The 27,926-nt window shown below is 41.5% G+C and overlaps 1 protein-coding gene across 2 annotated transcripts in view; it reads right to left on the bottom strand.

Moving 5' to 3' along the window:
• The window catches only part of LOC116988942 (NADPH--cytochrome P450 reductase), an 82,578-nt gene that overhangs the window by 7,772 nt on the left and 46,880 nt on the right, over positions 1-27,926 (bottom strand). For both annotated transcript variants that reach the window (XM_033045986.1, XM_033045987.1), the window contains 11 exons: positions 26,182-26,310; positions 17,204-17,353; positions 16,295-16,419; positions 14,699-14,788; positions 11,461-11,559; positions 10,571-10,687; positions 6,918-7,036; positions 5,985-6,166; positions 5,010-5,159; positions 3,171-3,438; positions 1,344-1,489 (listed from right to left, as the gene is read on the bottom strand). In XM_033045986.1, coding sequence (XP_032901877.1) covers positions 1,344-1,489; positions 3,171-3,438; positions 5,010-5,159; positions 5,985-6,166; positions 6,918-7,036; positions 10,571-10,687; positions 11,461-11,559; positions 14,699-14,788; positions 16,295-16,419; positions 17,204-17,353; positions 26,182-26,310 — 1,575 coding nt within the window. The remainder of the gene's footprint in view (positions 1-1,343; positions 1,490-3,170; positions 3,439-5,009; positions 5,160-5,984; positions 6,167-6,917; positions 7,037-10,570; positions 10,688-11,460; positions 11,560-14,698; positions 14,789-16,294; positions 16,420-17,203; positions 17,354-26,181; positions 26,311-27,926) is intronic.

The following is a 27,926-nucleotide window of genomic DNA, read 5'->3' as shown; positions in this document are numbered from 1 at the left end:
TAAAGATGTAATGGAAATTTGATGTCTTTAGCAAGGCTGGCATTTATTATCCCCATATTAAGGAAGTAAAACGGTCAACAGATGAGTCTGGAGTCACATGTAGAGATGTCCTGTGGAATAGTTCTGCACCACATGGCTCGTCAAATGACAATTAGCCTTGCACTAGCTTTTTAAAAAACAGCTTACGTTATTTACATCTTCCCATCTCCACCCCTTTCTGCTTTCCGCAGAGACCGTTCCCTCCGCAAATCCCTGGTCAATTTCCCACCCAAACCACCCCCTCCCCGGGTACTGTCACCTGCAGCCGCAGGAGATGCAACACCTCTCCCTTTACCTCCCCTCTTGACTCCATCCAAGGACCCCAACAGTCTTTTCAAGTGAGGCAGAGGTTTACTTGCACCTCCTCCAACCTCATCGACTGTATCCGCTGTTCCAGTACATCAGTGAGACCAAGCACAGGCTCGGCGACAGTTTCGCTGAACACCTCCGCTCAGTCCGCCTAAACCTACCTGATTTCCCGGTTGCTCAACACATTAATTCCCCCTCCCATTCCCAATCTGACCTTTCTGTCCTGGGCCTCCTCCATTGTCAGTGAGGCCCAGCACAAATTGGAGGAACAGCACCTCATATTATGTTTGGGTTAGCTTACACCCCAGCGGTATGAACATTGACTTCTCTAACTTCAAATAGCCCTTGCTTTCCCTCTTTCCATCCCCTCCCCCGTTCTCCCACCAGTTTTACTGTCTCAGACTGCGTTCTCTGTCCCTCCCACTCCCCTGACATCAGTTTGAAGAAGGGTCGCGACTCGAAACGTCACCCATTCCTTCTCTCCAGATTTGCTGTCTATCCCGCTGAGTTACTCCCGCATTTTGCGTCTACCTTCGAGTTATTTACAACCTGATTTCAAGTTCCCCTTTTCCAAGACTGGGTTCAAACTCATGCCTCTGGAACAAAGGTCCAAAATTTTAGCCACTTGCCCAGGTTATCTGACCTTAATGGCAATGAACCCACAAGAGTTGTTTGGAACAGAATGGCACCAGCAGCAAACCCTGGGAGGTAGCATGTTAGAAATTGGAACAGAACAGCACAGGAATAGGCTCTTCAGTCTAGGATGTATGTGCCGATCATAATACTAAATTAAATGTTAAAAACGAAGGACCCACTTCATCAGGGGCCTTAATGTGAAGAAACAATAATATTTGTCTTTATTTTAACAATAAAACAATTTTCAAACTTTGCATTGCTTAGTGCATTAAAAAGAAAGGATTTCAGGACACATAGAAGGCCACAAGTAGGGGCAGGATAATGATTATGATCCACAATTTGGCTTGCGACTGATTTACCTTCTCGCCCTGGTCCCTGGAGAAGGCTACATTAAGCTGAGTGAGGACACCATCCTTCTGGAACTGCTCCAGCATCTCCTGATAAAGGTAATCCTCGTTCTTATACCGGCAGCCATAGTACAGCACAGTTTCACCAACCTCCTTCCCTGTAAAAACCACAGGATAGATCTTTCATCACCAACGCATTCGACACAGGTTTAAGCAGTTAGGAGTTTATTTTACTGAAAGCAGATAAAATAGATGACTAAAAAACAAACAATATGGTGGGAAGCCAGCGCAGGTAAACTCAACACATTCCAGGGTTAAAAATGCCAGTGTCCACAAATCAAAGGTGAAAGGCGGATTTGATAGATGCTAATGTTCTAAAAGAATTGGATGCTCTTGCACACATATCACTGAAAATTAACATGCTTGTGCACCAGGAAGACGATTCAAACATTGACTTTAATTGCAAGAGCACAAGTCCAGGAACAGAAGGAAATGGCTGCAATTGTTGGGCCATGGCGAGATCACATCTGACATATTGTGCTCAGTTTACTTTCTCCTGCCAAGCAAGGACATACTTATGAATGAGAAAGATGAGTGAAGGTTTATCAAATTTAATCCTGGGTGGCTACATTTGTGATACGAGGAGAGGTTAACTCTCAAATTATAAATGAGGTGTAATCTCACTGAACCATACATGTCTCATATAAAGATGCAGAGATGTTTCCCTCGAGTCGGGCATCTAGAATCAGGAGCCAAAGTCTCAAAAGTAGCAGTTGGCCACTCAGGAAATAAGTTTCTTCACTCAGATACGATGAATCTGGAAGTCTCTACCAAGAGCTGTGTAGGTTCAGCTACTGAGTATATTATAAAAGGACATTGATAGATTTTTAGGTATTCTGGGAATCAACAGATATGGGGTTAGTGCAGGAAAGTGTTGCCGTGATAAAAGATAAGTCATGATTGGACTGAAGGGTGAAGTGAGTAGACAGGATAAAGGGCACAACTCTGCTTCTGTTTGCTTAGGTGTTCTAACTTCCTTCAGATACTGCCACAAGGCCTCTAATGATCAGCAAAAATATGCATCCCTTGTTTAATATTTCCCTCAAGGTCAGCCACCACGACAACTTAATGCTCCCTCAGTTCTGAAGCACAGTCTCACGCAAGATCATGCGTCTCAGTTTGAACCTTGAGTCCAGTTACGTAAATGCAAATCTTCTGATTCAAAAGCAACTGATGCAAATATCAACAGATGCAAATAGACTCAAACAAGTTATAAATGTCTAGCATAAGGCCAAGCCATGAAAATGTCCAGCAGAATTCTTAGCAGGAAGACATCTTGTGACTATCTCGTTATACGGTGAATGTTTCAAAAATCATATCCATGCCTTGTACCCCACTTAAGTGTTACACTGGTGTGCCAACTCATTATAGCCCTCTTGGTCCTCCGTATAAACAAAGCTTGTAACCCTTTGTACTGCAATAAACACCCATGTGGACTGCGAGCTGCCGTGTGAGAAGTTGGTACACAGATCACTGCCCTCCACTGGAATTCCCAAACCCACAAGTTAACAATCTTACCACACATGACTAAGGCAACGTGCACAGTTTGTATCAGGTTCCCAGCACAGTCACTAACACAAATTACATAATGGCCCTTATAAGTGCAGATTGGAGTAATGTTCCCACTGTTGGGAATGCATCCAAGTACTAAGCAAGGCAGCAGCATGTAGGAGAGAAATGACATCTCAGATGCTGACTGCCAAAATCAGTCCAGGCTCACCTGCAGTGGAAGAAGCAGAGATGCCTGCAAACATTAGAAGTATGATTTTGATCCTGTACCTTGCTGCTTCAGCCAAGCTCGTTCCTGAATAAAACCAACGAAGGGAGCGATGCCCGTGCCAGGTCCGATCATGAGAATTGGCGTGCTCGATTTGTAGGGCAGCCGGAACTGAGATTTCCTTACATACATTGGGACAGTGGGCTTGTGACCATTATCCGTTGGCACCTTGTTTCGTAGCCAAGTTGTTGCAACACCTCTGTTGGTGCGACCTGCTTTAGATACATACTCTACTACAACTGCACAGATGTGAACTGAATCAGAGTGAACCTAAAACAAAGCAGACATTTTAAAACCGGTTTTAAAAAAAACCAGCATTGTAATATGCATATTCTTTGGTAAATCATATAAAACGTACAAATTCATACAAAACTAACTAACAAGTTTGGCTGGATGTGAGATAAATAATCCAGTGCTGCCTGTGTGGAGTTTGCGTGTCCTCTGCGGTTACTGTGAGGGTTTCCCCTCCATGCCCTGGTTTCCTCCCACATCCCAAAAACACCCAGATTGGTAGATTAAAGGGCCTGTCCCACTTGGCCATCATTTACGCGACAGGCCAGTAGTGACTGACACGTGACGGTCGCGGGCGTCATCATGCATCTGCACAGCCATCTGGAGCGCGTGACATCATTTGAAGATCGACACAAAATGCCGGAGTAACTCAGCGGGACTGGCAGCATCTCTGGAGAGAAGAAATGGATGATGTTTCGGGTCGAAACTCTTCTTCAGTCTGAAGAAAGGTCTCGACCCGAAACGTCTCCCATTGCTTCGCTCCAGAGATGCTGCCGGTCCCGCTGAGTTACTCCAGCATTTTGTGTCTCTCTCCAATAGTCTTGGCCCTGCTCTGGGAGTAGGAGTGGGGGCGGATCCGGATCCGCAACGGCCGTGAGCCCCAGGCCGAGCTCGGCGATCGTTTGCCTGCTTCTGCTGCTGTTGGAGGTGAGATGTTGCGCCGCGCCAGGGTCTTGGGCCTGTCCCACTTTGGCCGTCAGTTACGCGACAGGCTGGTGGTGCGTGAAGATTTAGTGCAGGACAAAGTCCACACTCCTCCACGCCACTCCATGCGCCCGTCCCGCGCTACCCGCACGCTAGCAGGTCGCGTAAATGGCGCGCGAATGACGGCCAAGTGGGACAGGCCCTTAAGTGTCTACAGTAAATTACCACCTTGTGTAGATGGATAAGGAGTTAATAAACATGCGAGAACAGATTACAGGGAAATTAGTTGGTTAATTGAATTGCTGAGAATAGCTTCCTTCTTTGTAGTATGGAAGCATGAAAAATATTGGCCAAGGAAACAGAAATCTTTTGTAATCAAAGTAATGCTGTAGGATTTGTCCAACCAAATGGACAGACAAGGCATTGATTTTACCTCATAAAAATACTGCTGAGTTAAGCACTCCCCCAGCAGTGCAATGAATGTCAAACTTTACATGTGTTCAGTTCTCTGGAGAAAGGCGTGAACCCACAACTTTCCTCCAACTCAAGGCTGATGCTTTAATTAGACTGCCAGCACAAATGCCTGCCTTGGATCCAGTCATCCCTCTTCAGGCCACAGCAGGAAATTAAGACAACCAGGTGCCCCCTATGTTGGCCCAAATGGTTTAAAGGGCATTTTTCTGATAATCTTCATTAATTATAATACATTCCAGCATAATGTCAATTGGATGAATTTAGTCATATTTTAGTCCTTGGTTACATGCAGCATTACCCATTTAATTAATTTAATAATAAGAAACCAGTTGTCAGAAAAAAGTTGTTACAAAATGATCAAGTGCATGCATACCAATATTCTTCAGTCATTTCCAAATAAAAAATTGACAAATCTTCTCAGCTAGTCTCACCTTGGAAGATGAAGCAATGGAATAATAGCGGGCCTGTAGCCGTGGCAGCAACTCGCAGAGATGATCGATGGGAGGGCGGAGGGACTTCAAGTCTTCGAGGATGGCCAGAATGTTTCTTCTAGCTTCAAGCACCCACTTTAAGTATTGCGACTGAAAAACAATACAACAATCTCTTAACTCAGACGCTAGCCCTCATTCAAAATCTTAGTGACAGATTTAGCATTTACCAGATGCCATTCTCCAAAATTGCTGGTCAGCAGATTAACCCATAAAATTCACAAAAATAAAAACTTTTAATAACTCGAGAGCTAGCAAATATTTTTGTTGGCCACATAGTGGTGTCCTGTGCTGCATTTAATTTAGACCCGACTATTCAAAATATTATAGCCCACATTTTATTGAAACATACACATCACATCAGGTACATGAATAGGACAGGGTTAGAGAGATACAGGCCATGTGCGCGGGGCAGATGGGACGAACTTGGATGGGGTATCTTGGTCGGCATGGATGAAATGGGCTTAAGATTCCATGCTGTATGATATCACACTAATGACCACAGGATTTGCGCTAGTTTTGTCTTTTGTAAGTAGGGGACACCAACAAACAGAACAAAGATCATATTTTTTAATTCATCCAGCACTATTAACATCTCAGTTTTTGAAAACACTTCATGGGCTCAACTGCATATTTGGTTATGTGCATGAAAGTTAAATCAAACAGGTCGGCTTAAAACAAGTTTAAGCAGAGAGATAAGTTAAAGATTCTAGGGAAAGAACTGCAAAGTTTAGAGTTTACAGTGTTGAGAGCAGATCACCGAAGGAAAGGCAGATGTTGTAACTAATGGGCAAAAAAACAAAAACAGTACAGAGCAGGCGAGAGAGGGAATACAAAACAAATCGCAAAGGTGGAAGCTCATTTGCTACCTAAACAGGGCTTGCCTAACTAGGTTCTCTGCAAACTGGCATACTCTACCTTTCCTTCTGGGGAGGAAGAAGCCATTTTCCGTAGAAAATCTTGCTCTGTGGGGTCTGATGCATACTGTGCCAGCTCATAGAGGACATTAGTGCGTGGAGGATTGCTGATATCCAGATAATGTGACAATGCTGTTCGGTACGTGGTTGGGCATGGGAATGGGTGATTTTTACTGGACTCCTCTGAAACATACAACCACACAGGATAAATTAATAGAATGCATGTATAGTCGCAGCAGATCATTCATTGTAATGGGAATTAAAAAGTTGTGAATTTGGAGCAGTTGATGGATAACTGATCTGAAACAAAGCAAAGTGCTGTTGATTAAAGTTAATACATGTTCATCCTGAAAGTGACCTGCAAGACAATTATAGGAGATGATAAAATCAGGTCCCGATCAAGATCAAAATTTCTTAGCAGAAGGAAGGCTGATTCCATTACTTTTGACCAGATTTATTGTAGTTACACACTTTATGACCAACAACATATTTCAGTTGGTCTATTTATTTTTAATCACTAACATGCAGAAATAAAAGATTGGAAGATTTTTAGGCATCATCTCTGCTGGGGAAATACAGCAGTTCAGCAATGGTTACGCAGGAAACTCCAGGTACATACAGATTAAACTTGAATTATTTTCCCCAATGCCTCACATTGTGACCAGATGTAATAATCAAATGAGAATGAACTCTTACAATTTTTACACAGGGGGAGCTTTTCACTGTGCCACATTATGGCCTTGATTACATGAAATATTATATTTTAATATTACGATGAATACTGGTTACATGTTCATTAAAACCCATTCCCCTCACAGAAATGAACAACAGATGCCTCAGTTTGAATAATATGTTAATATACTGTTATTTGATAATTATTTCTTCCTCCTACTTTCTCCATTTCATTGAATTAGGAAGTTTACTTGCCACTCACCATCAAGGTTTTTTAAGGAAAAGACTACATCCAAGTCAGAGTTCAGTATTTTGCCAATCTCAGTGACCATGGTGGAGTCGTTTGTAGGGAACGCTGCCACATGATCTCCACTCTCGTATCTACAACACAAAGGAAATAAAGCACAAGTTAGCGATGTTACAAAACTTAACTTCAGCGGCGCTGCAGTTCTACCACTAGCCGTGCGCGCGACTTTGGCGCCTTTGGGGGGGGGGGAATGGGATTTAAATCCAGTTTTCTACTGCCTGACTGAGGCGGATTTCCTCGGGCTGCTAGCTGCTGAAGAAAAATCGATCCATCTTCCGTTGCCGATTTTTTTTTCCAAACCGCGAGACAATTTAATAATTAGGTTAAAATAAAAAGCGACTTCTAACGCCCTCAACGCCTACAACGTGACGGATCGCAAGAACGGGACAAAACAAAGGTAAATCGTTTATTTTACATATAATCTTGTTTCTTGGAATGGCTTTAATCTAATTTTATGTTGCGAGAATGTGATTTTGGCCCCATATGAACCGGCAGTGTTTTTCCTGCTGATATGGAGTTCAAATTCACCGCAAATGCAACGTTCCAATCGATCGCGTTCCAGAAAAACCCACTCGTAAGATGATTTAAATGCTTTTTTTTTGGACAATCATGTCATAAGAGCATCTAAATCGTCTATATTTTGTGTTATTGTCTATCCATGGTCAATATTTTTATACTAAATATCAGTTTTAGTCCCATGTATTGTGCAAAATAATAATATTTTTTATTATATTGAGTGGATGTTTCTTGATTAATTTATGGGAATTAAACATTAAATTCCTTCCATCTGGCATATAAATTCATGACAGTGAGATTTAAAAATCATGTTATATTGTGAATTCTTGTGTGAATGGGATTAGTTTGTTATTTGGATGCTTAGGCTATTTTAAAAAAAAAATCATTTTCTTAAGAAATTGAATCTACAGGGCATTCTTAATGGGGAAAGTAGTGGGCAGAAAGGCATGTCATGCGTGGTTTGAAGAGCAAAAACCTGTAGTTTACAATGCCAAAATTGAAAAGTTGAGGAGAAACAAGGTGTACAGAGTTGCTTATTGGTTACAATCTGAGGAGTATGATGATGCTACTGATTATGATATGCCAATGTACCAGCTAGCAACCGATCTTCTCCATAAAGACTTGGTCTATTGCTAGAAATTGTAATTTATTTACCTATCTGTAACGGACTTACAGCATATAATACAATAATATTAAAGTTCTGATCTTGAGAATATCACATTTTTGAATTTTCAAGGCAGTCTGGGTGTTTATTACTATTTCCGTCACAACGGTCAATTTTGTAATTAACTACAATTAGGTAATTAACTCATTATATGCTTTAATTTCAGGTCATCCAAGTAAGATGTTTTATATTTGTTTCAGAATGCTTCAATCTATAATAACTGAAAAGTTCATTCAGTTCTCTTAATTTTTAATACAGTTATGGGCTTTTGACTGCCCTACATCACAGCTTTTGTGTTAAGTCAATGGAAAAGCTATAGGGAACAAGATGCTAATTTCCGATTTTGAAAATGTCCATAACCTTTTTAATACTGTTTAAAAATATGTCTTTGGAGTGTGTGTGGAAACCGGAGCACCCGGGTAAAACCCACGGGGAGAATGCACAAACTCCATACAGACAACACCCATAGTCAGGATCGAACATGGGTCTCTGGCACTAAGGCAGCAACTCTACCGCTGCGCCACTGTGCCGCCCTTGTAGAAAAGACAGTTTAGCGAGATCAGACAGCATTGAAAACGCCAATTAAAGTAACATTTGTAGAAATATATTGCTTGATTGCTACAGATTAACCAAAGTTGCCAATAGGTGCCGAGGTTTCTAACATCACTGGAATGTAAGGCAAAGTGATTTACCTCGCTCAGCCCAAGGTAGTGATTAGTAATGGGGCACTTGCCCTTAGAATATAAAGTCCCATGATGTCAAGCTCCCGATAACAGGTTCCAGTAATTTAATATCATTCCACACCTGACATTTATTCTAACTGAATGAATTTTGAATCTCATATATAGGTATAGGGTGCAAATTCAGAATTAGCTTCTCCAAACCATAAGTTTGATGATCAGCTTTCATCAACATTCACTGTTATTCACAATGTTCCTGTCTGAAAATAAGCCAGTAGAGAAAGGAGCCAAATCTATCGGCTCTTGTAATTATTAAGAAGCTTCTATTGTTAATAGATTGGTACTATCTGCAGACTTGACAAGTTAATAGAACCATGAAAATTTAAACAAATTTGAAACAATAGTGGATATAACATTGGCCCATTCCATTCATCATCGTCAAGACTTCACCACCATCCATCACTTACAACATAAATCTACCAGACTTTGTTGCTCTATTGCAGTGTTTGAAATTAATAGCTCTGATATGAAATTATTTTAATATGTAGAGATGCTTCCCATCACAGAGGACCCATGTGAGCCGTCACTTCAATTCAAAGGGATCCTTCAGAATCAAAGAAAATGTACTGCCAACTCTTCCATCACTGCTTCATTCATCTCGCCCTCAATCTCACTGCACTCTACGAGGTATAACATATAATTTGGGAATTTTGAGATTGTTATCCCACTTCCAGTTTATTTATTTGGCTTGGATTATTTGTTGGGGGGTGTATAACACCCGGGTAGTGCACTTTCTCTCTGCTGACATGCAGAGATTGAAGCCCGAGATTCCACTATCATCCCGTTACCAAAACAAAAGCAAGATTAAATGCTTCAATAACTGGCAGCTGGTGGCTCTGACATCCATCATCATGAGATGCTTCGATAGGCTGGTCATGACGCAGGTTAATAGCCTTCCAGGCAACCAAGAGCCACTGCAATTTAGCTACCATGGCAACAGACCCACAGCAAATGCCATCTCCCTGGCACTGCACTCATCCTTGGAACATCTGGATGGCAAGGACACCTACATTAGACTCCCATCGATTGACTATAGCTCCACCTTCATCACCATAATTCAAACCAAACTCATCCTCAAACACCAGGACCTGAGATCAACACACAGCCCCAAGAAATCCTACTCCCCACACACAAGACCATTGTTGCATTGCATAGAAACCAAGGAAGTAAATTGAATGCCAACCTTTATTGCAAGGGGGAGAGAGAAGTATGAACATTTGCAACACATGCAAGTCGTTGGTGAGACCATAGCAAGTTCCATCATGTACAGTTTTGATTTTGTTTAAGGAAGCATACTTAGATGGTACATTGAAGGCTCGCTAGATGCGAGGAAAGATTGACTAGAATAGACTTTCATTGAGATGTGGAAGAAAGATCCCAGGGGAGGATATTTCACCAGGAGATTTCTAGAATTGGGGCACAGAACAAAGGCTCTTAAGATAAAGGGCAACCCAAGCCATATAAGATTTAGATGCAGAGAAGGCTTGCAAATCTTTAGAATCCTCTTCTTTGTATGGGGTTTAGTTGCAAAGTATACTTAAGGTTAACCCAGTCCGAATTTCAGACTGCAAGGAAATTCAGGGTTGGGGGATCATTCAGTGAAGAAGAATTAAAGATAAGATTAGCATGATCGTATGCAAAGTCTTAAAAGCCAGAGGGGAGCCATATGCTTGAAGTCCTCACTTTACCTTATCTTTGAACCACTGATGTCCAGCTCCAGGTGCATGAGGTGCCGTTCTCCTCCTTTATTCAGTTTCCGATTTTCTGTCACAGGTGCCAAAAATGGGTTCTTTGCATCAAAAGGCCTACAGTGGACATAAAACCATTAATGAGAAAACCACATCAGTTAAAAAGTATTGTTCGGTGCTGAAGGTGTAAAGGAACCCAGGAAGACTGATTTTTTTTCAAAATGTATCAGTCCAGCTATCTTTTGATTTAAGCAATGAACTTTATTGCTCTCTTCTTCCTACAATCAACGTTTTTAAAAGAGTTCATGTCACCCACATTGCCACTTTAAAAAAAATAAAATTATTTACTCGCTTAATCATTAATACATTCCCTTTGATGTGGACCATATAACCTTAACCTCGGAGCAAAACAAAAGGAGAAAACGCTCATTTATTGTGCCTGTACATATCTGGCCCACTCTCCAGTTCATTGGCCACACACCATATTTTGTTTTTAGTCAGAATCCTCTCCAGTAACTTTCCCACCTCGTTCAGCTCACCGGCCTATATTTCCCAGGCTTGTGCTTGTGGCCCTGAAATGATAGGCACATTAGCCACCCTCCGGTCCTCTGGTACCCCACTTGTGACTAATGATGATACAAATGTCTCTGCTAGGGACCCAGCAATAAGAACTTTGAGGAATTACATCTCGGGCAAGTTATGATGCCACATTTCTGCAACATGCTGTGCAGAGTTAAATCAATAACTGGAATAAAATTGGTGATAAGCATTACAGCTAATCTTCCACTATTTGTATTATAACTAGGAGAACGTGAAATTACACAAATAACTGCAGTTTATTTTGTTGAGATTATAGTGATAACTGCAGGGACATCGGCCAAAACACTCACGGTTTCTGATTTTCAAAAGCTTTGAGACGTCCCATTTCTCCTGTGTAGATTTTATTCATGTTGATGTCATTATGCAGCACTAGCTCATATTGACGAATACTGCAGAAGAATAAGCACGTGGTTACTTAATTACAATATTTATTTTTAAAAATATGATTCTGTTCCACTCTGTTTGTAGTTTGTTTGGTTCTTTGTTTGTTTGTCTTTTGGCACAAAGTCCACGAGCATTGCCACTTTATTTCACTGCACATCTCGTATGTGTATGTGACGAATAAACTTGACTTGATATTACTTATTATTTACATATTAGTTAATCACACAGTGAATCTGACATTCAAACAGTACAAAATTGAAAAGATAATCCATGGCATATATTTGCAACCAGCCATTTGCACAGTGCATGCAATTGAGGAATACAAATGACATATGTACAGAGAGAGTGGAGCAAAGAGAATAAAAATACATCTCCTTTTGCAATTAGAAATGAAGAGAGTAGTGTACATTCAGGTTAAGCAGAGAAGTGGCAAGTGAATATTTGAGACCATATGACAATAGACAATGGACAATAGGTACAGGAATAGGCCATTCGGCCCTTCGAGCCAGCACCGCCATTCACTGTGATCATGGCTGACCATCCACATTCAGTACCCCGTTCCTGCCTTCTTACTATATCCCCTGACCGCTATTTTCAAAAGCTCTATCTAACTCTCTTGTAAGCGTCCAGAGAATTGGCCTCCACTGCGTTCTGAGGTAGAGAATTCCACAGATTGACAACTCTCTGGGTGAAAAAGTTTTTCCTCATCTCCGTTGTAAATGGCCTACCCCTTATTCTTAAACTGTGGCCCCTGGTTCTGGACTCCCCCCAACATCGGGAACATGTTTCCTGCCTCTAGCGTGTCCAATCCCTTAATAATCTTATATATTTTCAATAAGATGCCCTCTCATCCTTCTAAATTTCAGAGTATAAAAGCCCAGCCGCTCCATTCTATCAACATAAGACAGTCCCACCATCACGGGAATTAACCTCGTGAACCTACGCTGTACTCCCTCAATAGCAAGAATAACCTTCCTCAAATTTGGAGACCAACACCGCACACAATACACCAGGTGTGGTCTCACTAGGGCCCTGTACAACTGCAGAAGAACCTCTTTGCTCCTATACTCAACTCATCTTGTTATGAAGGCCAACATGCCATTAGCTTTCTTCACTGCCTGCTGTATCTGCTTGCTTACTTTCAGTGACTGATGGACAAGGTCCCCCAGATCTCTTTGTACTTCCCCTTTTCCCAACTTGACACCATTCAGATAATAATCTGCCTTCCTGTTTTTGCCACCAAAGTGGGTAACCTCACATTTATCCACATTAAACTGCATCTGCCAAGTATCTCCCCACTCACCCAACCTGTCCAAGTCATCCTGCATCCTCATAGCATCCTCCTCACAGTTCACACTGCCACCCAGCTTTGTGTCATCTGCAAATTTGCTAATGTTACTTTGAATCCCTTCATCCAAATTATTGATGTATACAATACAATACAATTTATTTGTCATTTGAACCCCATTGGGGTTCAAACGAAATGTTGTTTCTGCAGTCATACACATAAAAAACCAAGAAACAACACAATTTACACAAAACATCCATCACAGCGCATCTCCTCCTCGCTGTGATGGAAGGCAAAGACTTATCTCTCCCCTGCACTTCCCATCCCCCTCCCGATGTCAGAGTCAAAGTCAAAGCCCCCGGCAGGCGATGGTAATTGTCCCGCGGCCATTTACGCCGCGCCGGGTGATGCAAGGCCACGCTCCAGGTCTTGGTGTTGGAGCCCCCCGGCGGGCGCTAGCAAAGTCGCGCAGCCATTCCAAGCCGTGCGGGGCGATGATGTAAGGCCCCACTCCAGGTAATCTTCAACCCCACAACTCGGGCGGGTGAAGTCGCCGTTGCGGAAGCCCCGAAAAGCGGTCTCCCAGCAGGGACCCGCGGGCTCCCGGTGTTCCTATCTGCCAGACCTGCGGTAAGCCTCCGAATCCCCGGGGTCAGGTCGCAGCAGCGCGCCCCCACCACTCCGAACTCGGCCAGCTCCGCGATGGTGAGTAGGTCCGCAGGCTCCGCGACTGGAGCCCCACGTCGTTCCTGCTGGAGGCCGCTCCACGGTGCTAGGCCCCAACGACAACGGAGACCCGAGAGAGAAAAGGTCGGGTTCTCCGTGCAGGGGATAGATTTTTTTAAGTTTCCCCCACCCCCCGCCCACATACACAAAAAAATAATAAAAACCACATTCAAACGAGACAAAAAATAATAAAAATACAGACGGACTGCAGAGGCCGCTGCGACGCGAGTCGCGCCGCCCACCGTATACTGTAAATAGCTGCGGTCTCAGCACCGAACCTTGCGGTACTCCACTAGTCACTGCCTGCCATTCTGAAAGGGACCCGTTAATCCCTACTCTTTGTTTCCTGTCTGCCAACCAATTTTCCATCCATGTCAGTACCCTACCCGCAATACCATGTGCTCTAATTTACCCCACTAATCTCCTATGTGGGACCTTATCAAATGCTTTCTAAAAGTCCAGGTACACTACATCCACTGGCTCTCCCTTGTCCATTTTTCCTAGTTACATCCTCAAAAAATTCCAGAAGATTAGTGAAGCATCCCCTTCGTAAATCCATGCTGACTCAGCCGATCCGGTTACTGCCATCCAAATGTTCCGCAATTTCATCTTTTATAATTGACTCCAGCATCTTCCCCACCACCGATGTCAGGCTAACTGGTCTATAATTCCCTGTTTTCTCTCTCCAGCCTTTCTTAAAAAGTGGGATAACATTAGTTACCCTCCAATCTACAGGAACTGATCCGGAATCTACAGAACATTGGAAAATGATCACCATGAAATCACTCATGAAATGTTCATGAGTCACAAATCACCAAGTACAACAACATTTGCAATTGGGAAAACAGCTGATGATTTTGCATCACATCGCTCACTGATCACCAGATCATGTTAGCATTTGGTAAAACTAAATGGCAATATTTAGTAACCACACAAAATAGAGCAGCTGAAAGCTTTGCATAGATAACAGAGTGACTTTGATCATGTTAATGTGCAGATGGGACATGTTGGCCAGTGTGGAACATGTTTCCACGCAGTAAGATTCTATGACTATCTCCGTGGTGAAGTCCTTTCAAGAAAAATCAGCATATTAAGAATTGGCCTCAGTAAATTCTCATAGAGAGACTCACCAGGAATCATCACCAGTGGCTTCCACTCCAAAGTACTCGCACACTGCTGGCCAGAACTGCTCCCGCCACATGATGAAATCCTCTTCCAGGCTAATAGATTGGAAAATAAATCCCAGATATTTAACAGAATTTTAGCATTTAGGCACAACATAGAAAATAGCAGGAGTTCGGCCCTTCCAATTTTCCAAAAATACTGGCACACTAAAGATTTACCCATCAACGTTTGAAATGGGCAGTCCCTTATTTTTTTAAATAGTTACTCAATTCTAACTTCTCCCAGAAGAAGAAAAATCCACCACATCCCCATCATGATCCCTCAGGATCTTGCATGTCTCAATCAAGTCCCACCTTTTATAAACTGCAGCCACGTCTTACTGAGGCTCTCAATTTGGGAGGCATAATTCTCACGCACAAGGACTTTCTTTTTTTTTAAATACATTTTTATTATAGGCATCTGCATATCATAGTCCAAACCAATACAGACTTTGTTTAACGGTTACATATTAAATATCCAGGTTTCCAGGGACCCAGTTACCAAAGTAGCTGGGATCCTCCTTTATCGGTTACATATTAACATTGCCTCTAATTATTTATTTATATTTATAGATAGGAAAAATAAAGAAAGAAAGAAAGAAGAAAAATAGGATAAACTATCAATAATACAACTTGGGAGATAGGTCCGTAGGTCAGAGAACATAACTATTCATCTAGTCCTGGGTTCAGGCTTCAGTCCGGCCATCACGCCGGTCCAATCTACAAGGACTTTCTAATTATCTCTAATTCCCTTTCCACATACAAGTAGGTCCCGTCCCTCAAAATTCCCTGCAATAGCTCCCATCACATTTATAACTCAGTCTTGTATTTGAGAACGGGCACCTCATTACCCCACCTTCAGCATTCTAAATGTACTAAACCACAGACATCCCTTTATCGCTTACTTTCTAATTAGATATTTCAACCAGATTTGATAATGAAATAACATGACTTGCACCCCCCCCCCCCCCCCCCCCCACCTCCTGAAAAGTCAACTCCACTCTGATTTGGTCGGAATTGGAATCAAGCCAACTGCAATGTTAAGAATAATCATATGGTGCAATTGAAATTGTGTCAACTGAACCTTTTTTTAAATTTTTTTAAAGCATGTCAATATGCCAAAAACAAACACAGCAGAAGGATGCCATCTGTTGCAACCTCTGTTTACTATCAGCATTAAAGGTCTAACTTTGTTCGAAAGAATGAACAGCTCAATATTTCAGATTTTATTGCTTGGTCTCTGCTCAAGGTTTTACCACTGCTACAATTACGACAGCATTACATGTTCCACATGTTGGACTCAGCCTTGAAAGAGTCATTCAAGGTAATGCTTTTATTTTTATAAACAACAACATTTAACATGTCATTTATTCCTGTCTCCAAACATCTGCAGCAGCATTCAAGGATAACATTTCAGATATGGAGCAATACCAAAGCAAGTGGCCTTCTGCTCAGCAGGAAGAAAAGCAAACCCTTTATTATTTTTAGTACAACAAGCAAACGTAAAAATAATAGCTTCTACAAATCATAACATTCATAAAAAACTTGCGGAATTGCACTCACTTGCCATCATCATCTCCCAGACCGAGCTCAAAGATTCTTTCTGCTCCCAACTCCTCCAGTCTTTTGTTTACGTATTTGCCCATTGCATTAAAGTGTTCATACGTTTTATTTCCAAGCCCAAAGACCTATTAAAGAATGTAATATTTTTTCAGACTGGTAACCTTGAATAGCTAATTAAATAATATTTATTAACAACACCCGATTGTTGGCACACTGCATATTAAAGAGTACACAATCAATTTACTCGGGAATCAAACTGCTTCAGGAGGCGAGAAAACTACAGTAACTCCCGCGAAAATTCCCCTGAAAACCAGTGGGTAGAGGACAGTCGCATATAAATTAAGTATGAAATTAACCTTATGCACTTATAATAGTGTAGTTAACAAACACAATCTTAATCTACCCAGTCCAACTAACCTTAATCTATCCAACCTTTCCTCTACATTGTTACATACTCAAAAAATGTAATCATTAGTCAGACATGACTTTCCCCATAAATCCTTGCTGACTGTCCACAACATATTCCAAATTAAGTTTTTGTCATGTCCCTAAGTTGCTTTCAGTACTTTGCCCAGGTCTGAAATTAAACAGACCAGTCTGTAATTAATTTATTATTTCTTCTCTTTTAGGTGCAGGAATTTGCAAACATTCCTCTCGAGCCAGGGATGATTAAAAAATGGTCAAAGATTCTGAAATTTTCCTCCTCATTTCTTTTCCCAGCATGGGTTATTGCACACACACTGGTTGATGTATGCAGTAATTAACTTATTCCATGAAATAGCTTTAAGACTGCATGCCCATTTATTCAAGGCTGTTTTAATACATACATGAAACTCAACAATCTGTGGATGATTAGACAATGCACAAGGTTTGCAAATCTCAAATAAGTGCCCGCCTCATGATACTTACTGCATATTTTATACCAGAGAGATCAGCATCAGTTTCTTGCATCCAGTCATAAAAGTCTTGTGCATTGTCAGTGGGATCTCCTTCTCCATACGTAGCCATACAGAAGACTGCCAAGGAGTTTTCTAGTTCAGTAAGTCGACTTAATTCTGACTGAAAGGAATAGAAAATTGCATCACAATATCATTAGTATTATCATCGATTCTACTCTTCCCCAATTACCCAATCACCTCCATTAGATACTAATCATTAGATTCTAAAATATAATTAATGGGAAGTGCATCATTGGTAAATTCAGTACAATGTAAAGCTGTTTCACAACCACTGGTTTGCTTCTGAAGTACAACTAATGGTGCCAATTTATAGGGAGGAGATAGGGCATTCAAAGTCTCAAGCAACAAATAAATAATCAAACTATTTTTGGAAGTACTGGTTGTGGGAAAATTGCTAGCATGATGCGGTTAAACCTTCCTTGCAGAACACCTTCTGGACTTTTCAATTTCCCTGAAGACATCGCCATAACCCATGACAATACTCCTTAATCGCCATATAAAACACATGCGGTTTGAGCGTTTGGTGATTGTAAATCAACTGCTGTGTTTATTGCAACAATGGTTTCCCTTCAAAAATACTTCATTTGCTGCAATATTTGAATTCCAAGATTGCAAGAGGCCCAGAACCATAAGGAATTTCTCCATTTTCCTAATGAGATTGCAGCTCGGCACACAACAAGCCTAGTGTGCTGTACTATGATGCTTTAGACAAGCATCCTGGAATGGGATGTACTTAAAGCTACTTAGCGCATAATTTGGTTTATATCTCTTAAAATATGACTCAAGGTATGAAATTGAATCGGTTCAAGGCTTCAAATTAACCAAGTCCAACTGACTTGCTTACTGTTTTTTCTCTTTGGCTTTTGTATCGGATAAATTGAAGAAAGCCTTTGTCAACATAATGGGTTCATTTAAGGTGAAAGGAGTTTTAAGGTTTTGTGCATAAACTGAGAATGGTTGATATCTGGAATCAATTGCCTGACAATGGTACAGGTTGGATTGGAAGAAAATCAAGAAAACCGATTCCTTGATTGTAATCGATATTTCTTCTCTAATCTAAACATCATTGCCAGACATGGTTGAATTGATTCTACTCTTACTCAATTACCCAATCACCTCCATACAATACCAATTTCACTACCCCCTGAAAATTCAAACTTTTCTATGATCCATGCTGGCTATATGACAAGTGGTTTCCTATCTTGATGTTTTTACACCCTTCAACAATGCAATTTGCTATTATGGATGAAAAGAAATAGGAGGATATCAGGAAGGCAAAGAGAGGATGAGATAGCTTAGCTATTTGGAAGAATCTGAAGAGATTCTACAACTATACTAAAAGCAAAAGGGTAACTAGGGAGAGAATGTGGCCCCTTAAAGATTAATGTGGTCCCTATGGCACAACTCATCCATGCCAGCCAAGTTGCCTAACTAATACTTCAGTTACAGATGGAGTAAATAATTTCTAAATGTATTCAATGTAAAATTGCTCCACTTTGATTATTTTTATTTCTAACATGGTTGAAGATCTGCTAAGATAAATCTTCCTGCCTCATCCGGCCCTCATCTCCTGCTCTTTACTCATTTGTATCTTTCTTCTCCTGCTCTCTTTTTAAAAAGGATCAAAAGTGGAAAATATATGTTAATTCCTTCCAAAAATATTGACTATAGGACATCCCCAAGTAACAAACGGTTTAGATTTTACTAATGTCCTTCAGAGGAGGCGATGCAACAAGCTGGAGTAGTCGCACTTTTTCCAAGCTCCCAATCTGTTAACCTTCAACTGTTATTACAGCTCAGCCTAAGTTTTAAAACTACCATAAATATTTAACACCATTGACAGCACTCCTCCACATCGTAAAGATGGCAGGCAGAAGAAAGAAAGAGGAGCAAAATATTGAAGACTCGTCGACCAGCACCATCATGGCCACGCTAGCAGCCTTGAGTATAGAAGCTGGGATGTAATGTTAAAATTGTACAAGGCATTGGTGAGACCAAATCTGGAGTATGGTGCACAATTTTGGTCGCCCAATTATAGGAAGGATGTCAACAAAATAGAGAGAGTACAGAGGAGATTTACTAGAATGTTGCCTGGGTTTCAACAACTAAGTTACAGAGATAGGTTGAATAAGTTAGGTCTTTATTCTCTGGAGCGCAGAAGGTTAAGGGGGGACTTGATAGAGGTCTTTAAAATGATGAGAGGGATAGACAGAGTTGATGTGATCAAGCTTTTCCCTTTGAGAATAGGGAAGATTCAAACAAGAGGACATGACTTCAGAATTAAGGGACAGAAGTTTAGGGGTAACATGAGGGGGAACTTCTTTACTCAGAGAGTGGTAGCGGTGTGGAATGAGCTTCCAGTGGAAGTGGTGGCGGCAGGTTCGTTGGTATCATTTAAGAATAAATTGGATAGGCATATGGATGAGAAGGGAATGGAGGGTTATGGTATGAGTGCAGGCAGGTGGGACTAAGGGAAAAAAATTGTTCGGCGCGGACTTGTAGGGCCGAGATGGCCTGTTTCCGTGCTGTAATTGTTATATGGTTATATGGTTAACAGAGCACAAGGCATCGCTACTGGCAGAATTTAACGCAGCGTTCACCAAGCTGGAAACGAAACTGGACAATATCCAGACCACTATTCTAGATCAACAACAGCGTCTTTCGTCATTAGAGACATTTGCCGATACCACCAGCCAAGACATGCGAGCTATGGAGACAATGCTAACTACGGTCATCGAAGAGAACGCCAAGTTTAAGTCTAAGCTTATCGACCTGGAAGGCAGGAGTCGCCGAAATAACGTAAGGATAGTCGGCCTCCCCGAGAACATCGAAGGCCCCCAAACAACAGCTTTTTTCTCTCAACTCCTGCTCGAGACACTTGGCGAACGCATACTGGAATCAGCCCTGGAGCTAGACCGAGCCCATCGCACGCTAGCAGCCAAACCAAGCCCTGGTGGGAAACCCAGAGCAGTTGTGGTTTGCTTCCATAGATTCCAGACCCGCGAGTTGGTGGTGCGTGAGGCTCGGAGGCAGAGGGGTAAGCTGAAGTACAAAGATATCCCGATTCACATTTTTGAAGATTACTGTCCCGAGATAGTTGAACAACGTTCTGCATATCGAGACGTCATGAAGGAGCTGTACAACCTGGGTCTCAAACCCTCCCTTCATTATCCGGCCAAGCTGTTCATCATGGCCGGGGAGGGAAAGAGGCGACGGTTAACATCTCCCGAGGATGCTCAGGCTTTCATTTCATCTTACCGTTGATGCAGACCGGGGCCCACAGATGACTGACTCTGCTCGGTACGTTTACATCCGAATGGCACAGGGATCCAGTTAATCTACGGTTACATTATGGGTTACATTATGGGCTAACTTTAGCTTGACTGCCCTTAGCAATTAGCCACTGCTAGCGCTCGGCCTTGCTGTTATATCAATGACTATGTCTTACCAACTTTTCCTTTTAATGTTTATGTGTAATCATACTTGAAAGGCTCTTCCCCTGTACATGCTATAAAATAGGGCTCAAGGGACCCACATTGTGGTTCGTGATTTGATCTCTGCCTTCTTGCTTTTAGCAGCTGGCCAGCATTTGAATGGATTGTTTACACTAGTCTTAATAGCGGACTGTCTGGGGCTGATAAGAACTCATTATAGTCAAGGCTGCGTTACACCAATTAGCTCTTACAGCGTTTTTGTTTAACAATACTTAATTGATGTTCTTCTGCCCTGCGCCTTAATCCAAGAATCCAGTTTGCCACTTGTTAATCTCTCTAATGCTAACTCTTTCTTTATACCTTACCAACTTTAAGTTATACTATGTTATACCAAAGGAAGCTATTCCTGTTTCACTTATACGTTGGCTTACTTATTTAATATCACTATTTTGTTAATTTTGTTAATTTGTCTTGTTGTATTATTACTATCATCACTACTATTATTACAATTAGTGTTAGCAATGTCATTGGTAGTACAACTACCAAGGCTATTATTTTAACTTTGTATCTATTCATTTAGGTTTACTTCACTTTATTTCTATTTCTATTTTCTATTGTCCATTTCTCAAATTATTATTATCATTGTTAACATTATTATAGTTATTTCATTTTATGTTACTTTACTGATATTGAGCGACTTTACTGCTTTGGGATGTGGAAATATTGGGAGTTAAGATCGGACTACTCCATGCGGATGCGAGGACAACGTACCTTGGTGCAATGGGCACTCAAGGTTCGGTTGGGACATTGGGGACCTCAGGTCCGGGGACTCAGGTTTGAAAGATGGTTAAGTGATATGTGTCCCGACCGTTTGTGTGTGTATACGTATGTATGTATTTTTTTTTTTGTTTTGTTTTTTTTCTTTTCCCCTTTTACCACCCACACCCCCACTCTCAGCAGCTGGCTTCGATGCGCTCTTCCATTTCAATCTGCAGTATTACAGCACTCTGCCCACTCGTTTGGATATAGCTAAATATGGCCAACACAAACGACACTCTTAGATTTGTCTCGTGGAACGTGAGGGGAGTGGGAGGTCCTACTAAGACTGATAAGATCTTGGCCCACTTGCAATACCTTAAGGGCGATATATTTTTTATTCAAGAGACACACCTTCGCAACAGAGAGGTAACACGGCTTAAGAGAGGCTGGATTAGCCACTTATTTCATTCAAAATTTAATTATAGGGCTAGGGGTACTGCTATCCTGATTCGTAAAAACGTAATGTTCGAACCACAGAAAACGGTGGAAGACCCTGCTGGCCGCTTTGTCATGGTGTCTGGCAAACTGCAAGACACACCTGTCATATTGGCCAGTATTTACGGTCCCAACTGGGATGACAGCTCATTTGTAACCAAATTTATTACATCTCTCCCAAACATTGAAAATTACCACATCATTGTGGGTGGAGATTTTAATCTGGTCCAAGACCCTATACTGGACAGATCTTCGAACAAAGCCTCCACTTTAACTAAATCAGGTAGGACTTTGCATGCTTTTACCAAACAACTTGGGCTCACTGACCCATGGAGACATACATTTCCCACGACTAAATTATTTTCATTTTTTTCCCACGTGCACCGTACCTATACCCGTATAGACTTCTTCCTCTTAGATAACAGACTGCTCTCCAAAATTAAATCCAGCGAATATCATAGCATCGTAATATCAGATCACGCTGCAACCTCCCTCGATCTCCACTTTCGTAAACGAACTAACCCCTTTAAACAGTGGAGGTTCAACTCCTCATTACTAGCAGAGGCTCACTACAAGCAATTCCTGCACTCCCAAATCACCTTATATTTTGAGCTGAATGACTCGCCGGACATAGCAAGAGGTATACTCTGGGAAGCTTCAAAAGCCTATATTAGGGGCCCTTATCTCTTTTGTCTCCAACCTGAAAAGAGCCGAGACGTCCCAAATGGCAGACCTGTTACGAAAAATAAAGGACATTGATGATAAATACGCATCTGACCCAGACCCTAATTTTTATAAAGAACGCTTTAGGTTACAAATAGACTTTGACCTCATGTCTACCAATAAAGCCAAGTTACGACTGCTTAAATCTAGGCAACACTTTTTTGAATCTGGGGATAAAGCTGGGAAGCTTTTGGCCCATCAGGCCAGAACCGAGGCGACTTCACGGCTAATTCCAGCCATTAGATCCAGCTTAGGGGAGATTCATACCGATCCTCTTAGAATTAATGAAGCATTTGCTAAATTTTACGCTGAGCTATACGCTTCCGATTGTCCTCCCACTGCAGATGACATGTTCCGTAGTATGATGTTTCCCCGAATTGACGATGAAGCCACGAAAGTCTTGGGTGGTCCCATAACTGTCACTGAGGTCCAAGCAGCCATCACATCGCTGCAAAGCGGAAAGTCGCCCGGCCCTGACGGCTTCACTGTAGAATATTACAAAGCTTTCTCTGCTCTCCTCGCACCAGTCCTGAGAGATATGTACAATGAGGCGTTTTTACATCGTCGCCTACCGCCCACCTTGTCGTGGGCTACTATCTCCCTAATTCTTAAAAAGGAGAAAGATCCTCTGCTTTGTAGTAGCTATAGACCAATTTCACTCTTGAATGTGGACCTCAAAATCCTCTCTAAAGTTCTTGCGCTCCGTCTTCAACAAGTGATGCCCTTTATTATCTCATTAGATCAAACGGGGTTTATGCCAGGCCGACAGTCCTCCCACAATACTAGGCGTCTCCTTAACATCATCCATTCACCAAGTAGTGAGACCCCGGAGATAGTGGTCTCCCTCGACGCCGAAAAAGCTTTCGACAGGGTCGAGTGGAAGTACCTATACGAGGCGATGGACAGGTTTGGCCTCGGCAATAGTTTCATTCATTGGGTCAGTCTATTATACTCGTCCCCGGTGGCTTCAGTACAAATAAACGACACACTGTCGCCCCACTTCCCCCTTCAGAGAGGTACCAGACAGGGTTGCCCATTATCACCACTTCTGTTTGCTGTCGCGATAGAACCCTTGGCGGTTTGGTTACGCTCAGAGAAGGGCTTTAAAGGTATCACACGGTTTGACACAATTCATAAAGTCTCATTGTATGCGGATGACCTGCTCCTGTACATCTCGAATCCAGTCAGCTCTCTCCCTGTGATTATGAATATTTTAGAACGGTTTGGGGTGTACTCTGGTTATAAACTTAACTACCAAAAAAGTGAACTATTACCGATTAACTCATTGGCTAAGCAGCTCCCTCGCTCTTTAACCTCATTCAAATGGGCGGAGGACGGATTTCGCTACCTCGGCGTCTTTATTACAACACCCTTATCTGATATGTTCCGCACAAACTTCCTGCCTCTGGTTGAGAAAGCTGAAAGAGACTTTGACCGCTGGTCAGTCTTACCGTTATCCCTCGCGGCCCAGATAAATCTGGTCAAGATGGTCGTCCTACCCAAATTCCTGTACCTTTTCCAGCATGTTCCTATATTTATCACTAAATCTTTTTTTGATAAATTAGAAAGGAGAATATCTAAGTTTTTATGGGGTAGCAAACCGGCCAGAATTCGAAAGACGCTACTACAGTCTCCTAAGAGTGACGGCGGTTTGGCACTTCCTGACTTTAGGCGATACTACTGGGCTGCTAACTTGCAAAAAATCCTGTACTGGATGAATGATGATTGGGACCACCTACCGACCTGGGTACACATGGAAAAGGCGAGTTCACATCTCCCGTTGCGGTCTGTCCTATGCTCTCAACTCCCCCTTTCTATAACATCTGCGGGTGCAGGCCCAATTGCGTCCCTCTCGCTCAAGATATGGAGTCAATTTAGGAAAAACTTTGGTTTACAAGGCCCTTCCATCTTGACCCCACTGCTTAAAAATCACATCTTTAATCCTTCAAGTACAGACTCCGCATTCAAAACCTGGCATAGTAATGGCATCAGTAGTATCAAAAACCTATACAAGGATGGTATTTTTTCGTCTTTTGCTGAGCTTTCGTACAACTATAGCCTCCCAAACTCCCACCTTTTTCGTTTTTTCCAGATTAGGAATTTTGTGAAGAAGATATTCCCCCATTTCCCAAATCGTCCCCCTGAAACCCTGACCGATTCCATCCTAGCTCTAGATCCCAACCGGAAGAAATGCATCTCTTTTTTGTACAACTTGTTAGGGTCGGTTATATTGAAACCTTATACCTCATTAAAAGCTGCGTGGGAGGGCGAGCTGAATATGAAACTAACAGACCAGCAATGGGACACTGCCTTGGATTTGATCCATTCTTCCTCCATATGTGCCCGTCATGGCCTAATCCAATGCAAAGTCCTTCACAAAGTCCACTACACAAACGCAAGATTATCTAGAATATACCCGCTGTTAAAGACACCTGCAACAGATGCAATCAATCCCCTGCCAACCATAGTCATATGTTTTGGTCTTGCCCTAAGCTAGCAACCTTTTGGAGGAGTGCTTTCGACGTGCTAAGCAGAGCCTATGGCCAGACTATTCCTCCAAACCCACTGTCAGCTATTTTTGGTATTCCCCCCAACACCAACCTCTCTGTTGCTTTTACAACCCTGTTAGCCCGGAGACTGATTTTGCTTAACTGGAGACTTACCTGTCCCCCGACACACGCCCGCTGGATCAAGGAGGTGCTCTACAACTTAAAGCTTGAAAAACTTAGGTTATCTCTCAAAGGCTCTACCAAGACATTCCTAGATACATGGAACCCTTTCCTGGAACTTGTTAACTCTCTTAACTTGTTTCCGGACTCGGAAGAGGACTGAGTGTCCTCTATCACAGCTCTGTCTTATTGCAGCTGCTATCCCCTCAACCCCTCCCCACCCCCCCCTCCCTCCCCACAAATTTAAAAAAAAAAAAAACTTTTATTTTATTTATTTATTTATTTATTTATTTATTTTTTGAATTTAAATTTTTATTTTTTTTATCGTATTTGTGTGGATGTGTACGTATGTGAGTGTTGTTTGTTCCCGGGTGGCGAGGGTGGGTAAGGGTAAGGGTTTTGAGGGTCGTTTACATACTGTTGTACAATTATGTCCTGATTATCACTGTCTGTTATCATTGTATGTATGCAAATTGCTGTTAAATTCAAAATTCAAATAAAAAGATTTAAACTAATGTCCTTCAGCCGATTTTATCCATCAGTTGGAAAATGCATGAAAACCACTCGCTACGGTAATCACACCACCGCAGTATTGCAATGATAGACAAAAACTACTGCGTAAGATTAATAAGAATAATTACGAAAAGTGGACAGAGAAAACTAGTTCTGCCATTCGTGGCAATGAATGCATCAGACTTTTGAATTTAACATTACGAGAGCCCAAACATTTGTAGCGATGTCCATAAATTAGGCATTCATAATCCAGGGGTGGACTATATTCAGTAAATTTAATTTTGTTTCTTCAATTTCAAATGCTTTTCAATTGACCCATAAAATAAAGTACTAACCATATCGTACTCCTCTGGATCAGTGGCCATCCCTCTCATTCCATAACGTTGCGCATCTTTCGAGAGTCGGTTGGCAAACTCTTCTGCTGTTCCTGTTTGAGAGCCATAAAATACAACTATGTTTTTTCCCTGCAGAGAAGAATACAAAATAGGTGAAAAGGGTTCAGGGTGTCTTAAGATAGCATTTGTCACACTAAAGCGTCAGGGTAGTGTTCACACATACATGTACAGCAACAATGTTATTGTGCTGAATCTAAAATGGATTAGAAGTTGTTATTCACAAATTTTCCAGGTTTCTTAGATAAAATACTGTAGACAGCATTAAAATGTGCTCAAGGAGAACAAACCGATGAACCATAAATTTCACCTTGTCGTCATCAACAATAAAACTATATTGTCAATATATTATCGCATACAAGCGTTTTGGTCAACGCGACAAGCAGGAAGGAAGCGCAGCAATCAACGCTCGACGAGCCAGATGTCAAACCATTGGAATTTCCTAATCAAAATAGCAAGGTTGTAGAAATGGGTAAAACAGTGCCCCACTCAAATTATACCTAGAGTAGCCAATTCGGATGAGATCAACAAGAAGACAGCCAATAAAGACAGCCTAAATGTCAGTGGTGGTGATTTAATTGAAGCCACGTGGACAAAATTTAGAAAAACGCAGCCTGCTTAAGGTGAAAATATATAATTTAAACCAATTTAATGGAATTCTTTAGCAAGGCATCAGAGGCAGTTCATCAGGCCATGCGATGTGGTGTACATACAGATATTTGGCTCAAATAGCTAAAAAGTTGTGGTGGTGGAGGGATATTTGGGGAAGGTTGGCATGCAATGTCTTTGGCAGGGTTCATTTGGGACATTTGTGCCTTTCCATTTTATATAAACATTCTTAATTGACAAAAGTAACCTCAAAACAAGTTTCCAAAAAAAAAGGAGGAATTAATACAGCTTCAGTCCAGTGAAGCAGACAAAGCATGGCAGGGAGTTCTTGTAGAAAAAAGCACATTTGAGGGATTAATAGGGAAAGACAATAAAAGAGGAATAGAAAATAAAAGCATGTCAATCTAGACGTTTATATCTCACAGGTTAGATTCAATTGAATTTTGAACACATGTCAGGAGAATTATTACAAGGGTACAGAGGAGTATTACAAAAATGTTTGCAAGGATAAAGGTCTCTAATTTACAGATGGATGTTGAAAAATATAGAATGGTTCTCCATGGAACAGAGGAAGGCAAGCCCATATAGAGCTTTAAGAATGTGTTTTGACTTTATGCCTCAAAGATGGTATGGAGAAGGGCAGCAAACTATTAAGGCAAGATTGACTAACGAAGGGCAGCGGAATAAATTAGTTTTCAAAGCTTGCCGTGGTGGCTGAAAGAGATAAGGAGGTGGTCAAAACAGTAACTTGCAAGGGTAAATCAAGAATGCAAATTTCAAACAACTGTTCACAAAATCTGATGGAGCAAAAGATAATTTGGAACTAATCTCAGGGAATTGATCATAAAGTGGACGTTGCATGAAGTTAAATAAATAAATAAATAAATAGATAGATAGATAAATCATGCCATAAAACACAGGAATCTTGTGAAAAAATAGATTCATTTTACACAATATAAAGAAAGCAGTACTGGTCTCTTGAAAGTAGTGAACCCAATGAGAAACCTGTAGAAAACAACTACCAAAAGTTGTAGCAGAGGGAATTAACTCAATTTGTTCTGCTCCCCATCAGGTCTGTG

This window comes from Amblyraja radiata, chromosome 28, assembly GCF_010909765.2.
Source record: "Amblyraja radiata isolate CabotCenter1 chromosome 28, sAmbRad1.1.pri, whole genome shotgun sequence".
Taxonomy (NCBI): Eukaryota; Metazoa; Chordata; class Chondrichthyes; order Rajiformes; family Rajidae; genus Amblyraja; species Amblyraja radiata.
The sequence above is the reverse complement of the archived record's forward strand: the minus strand, read 5'-3'. Positions and strand labels throughout refer to the sequence as shown.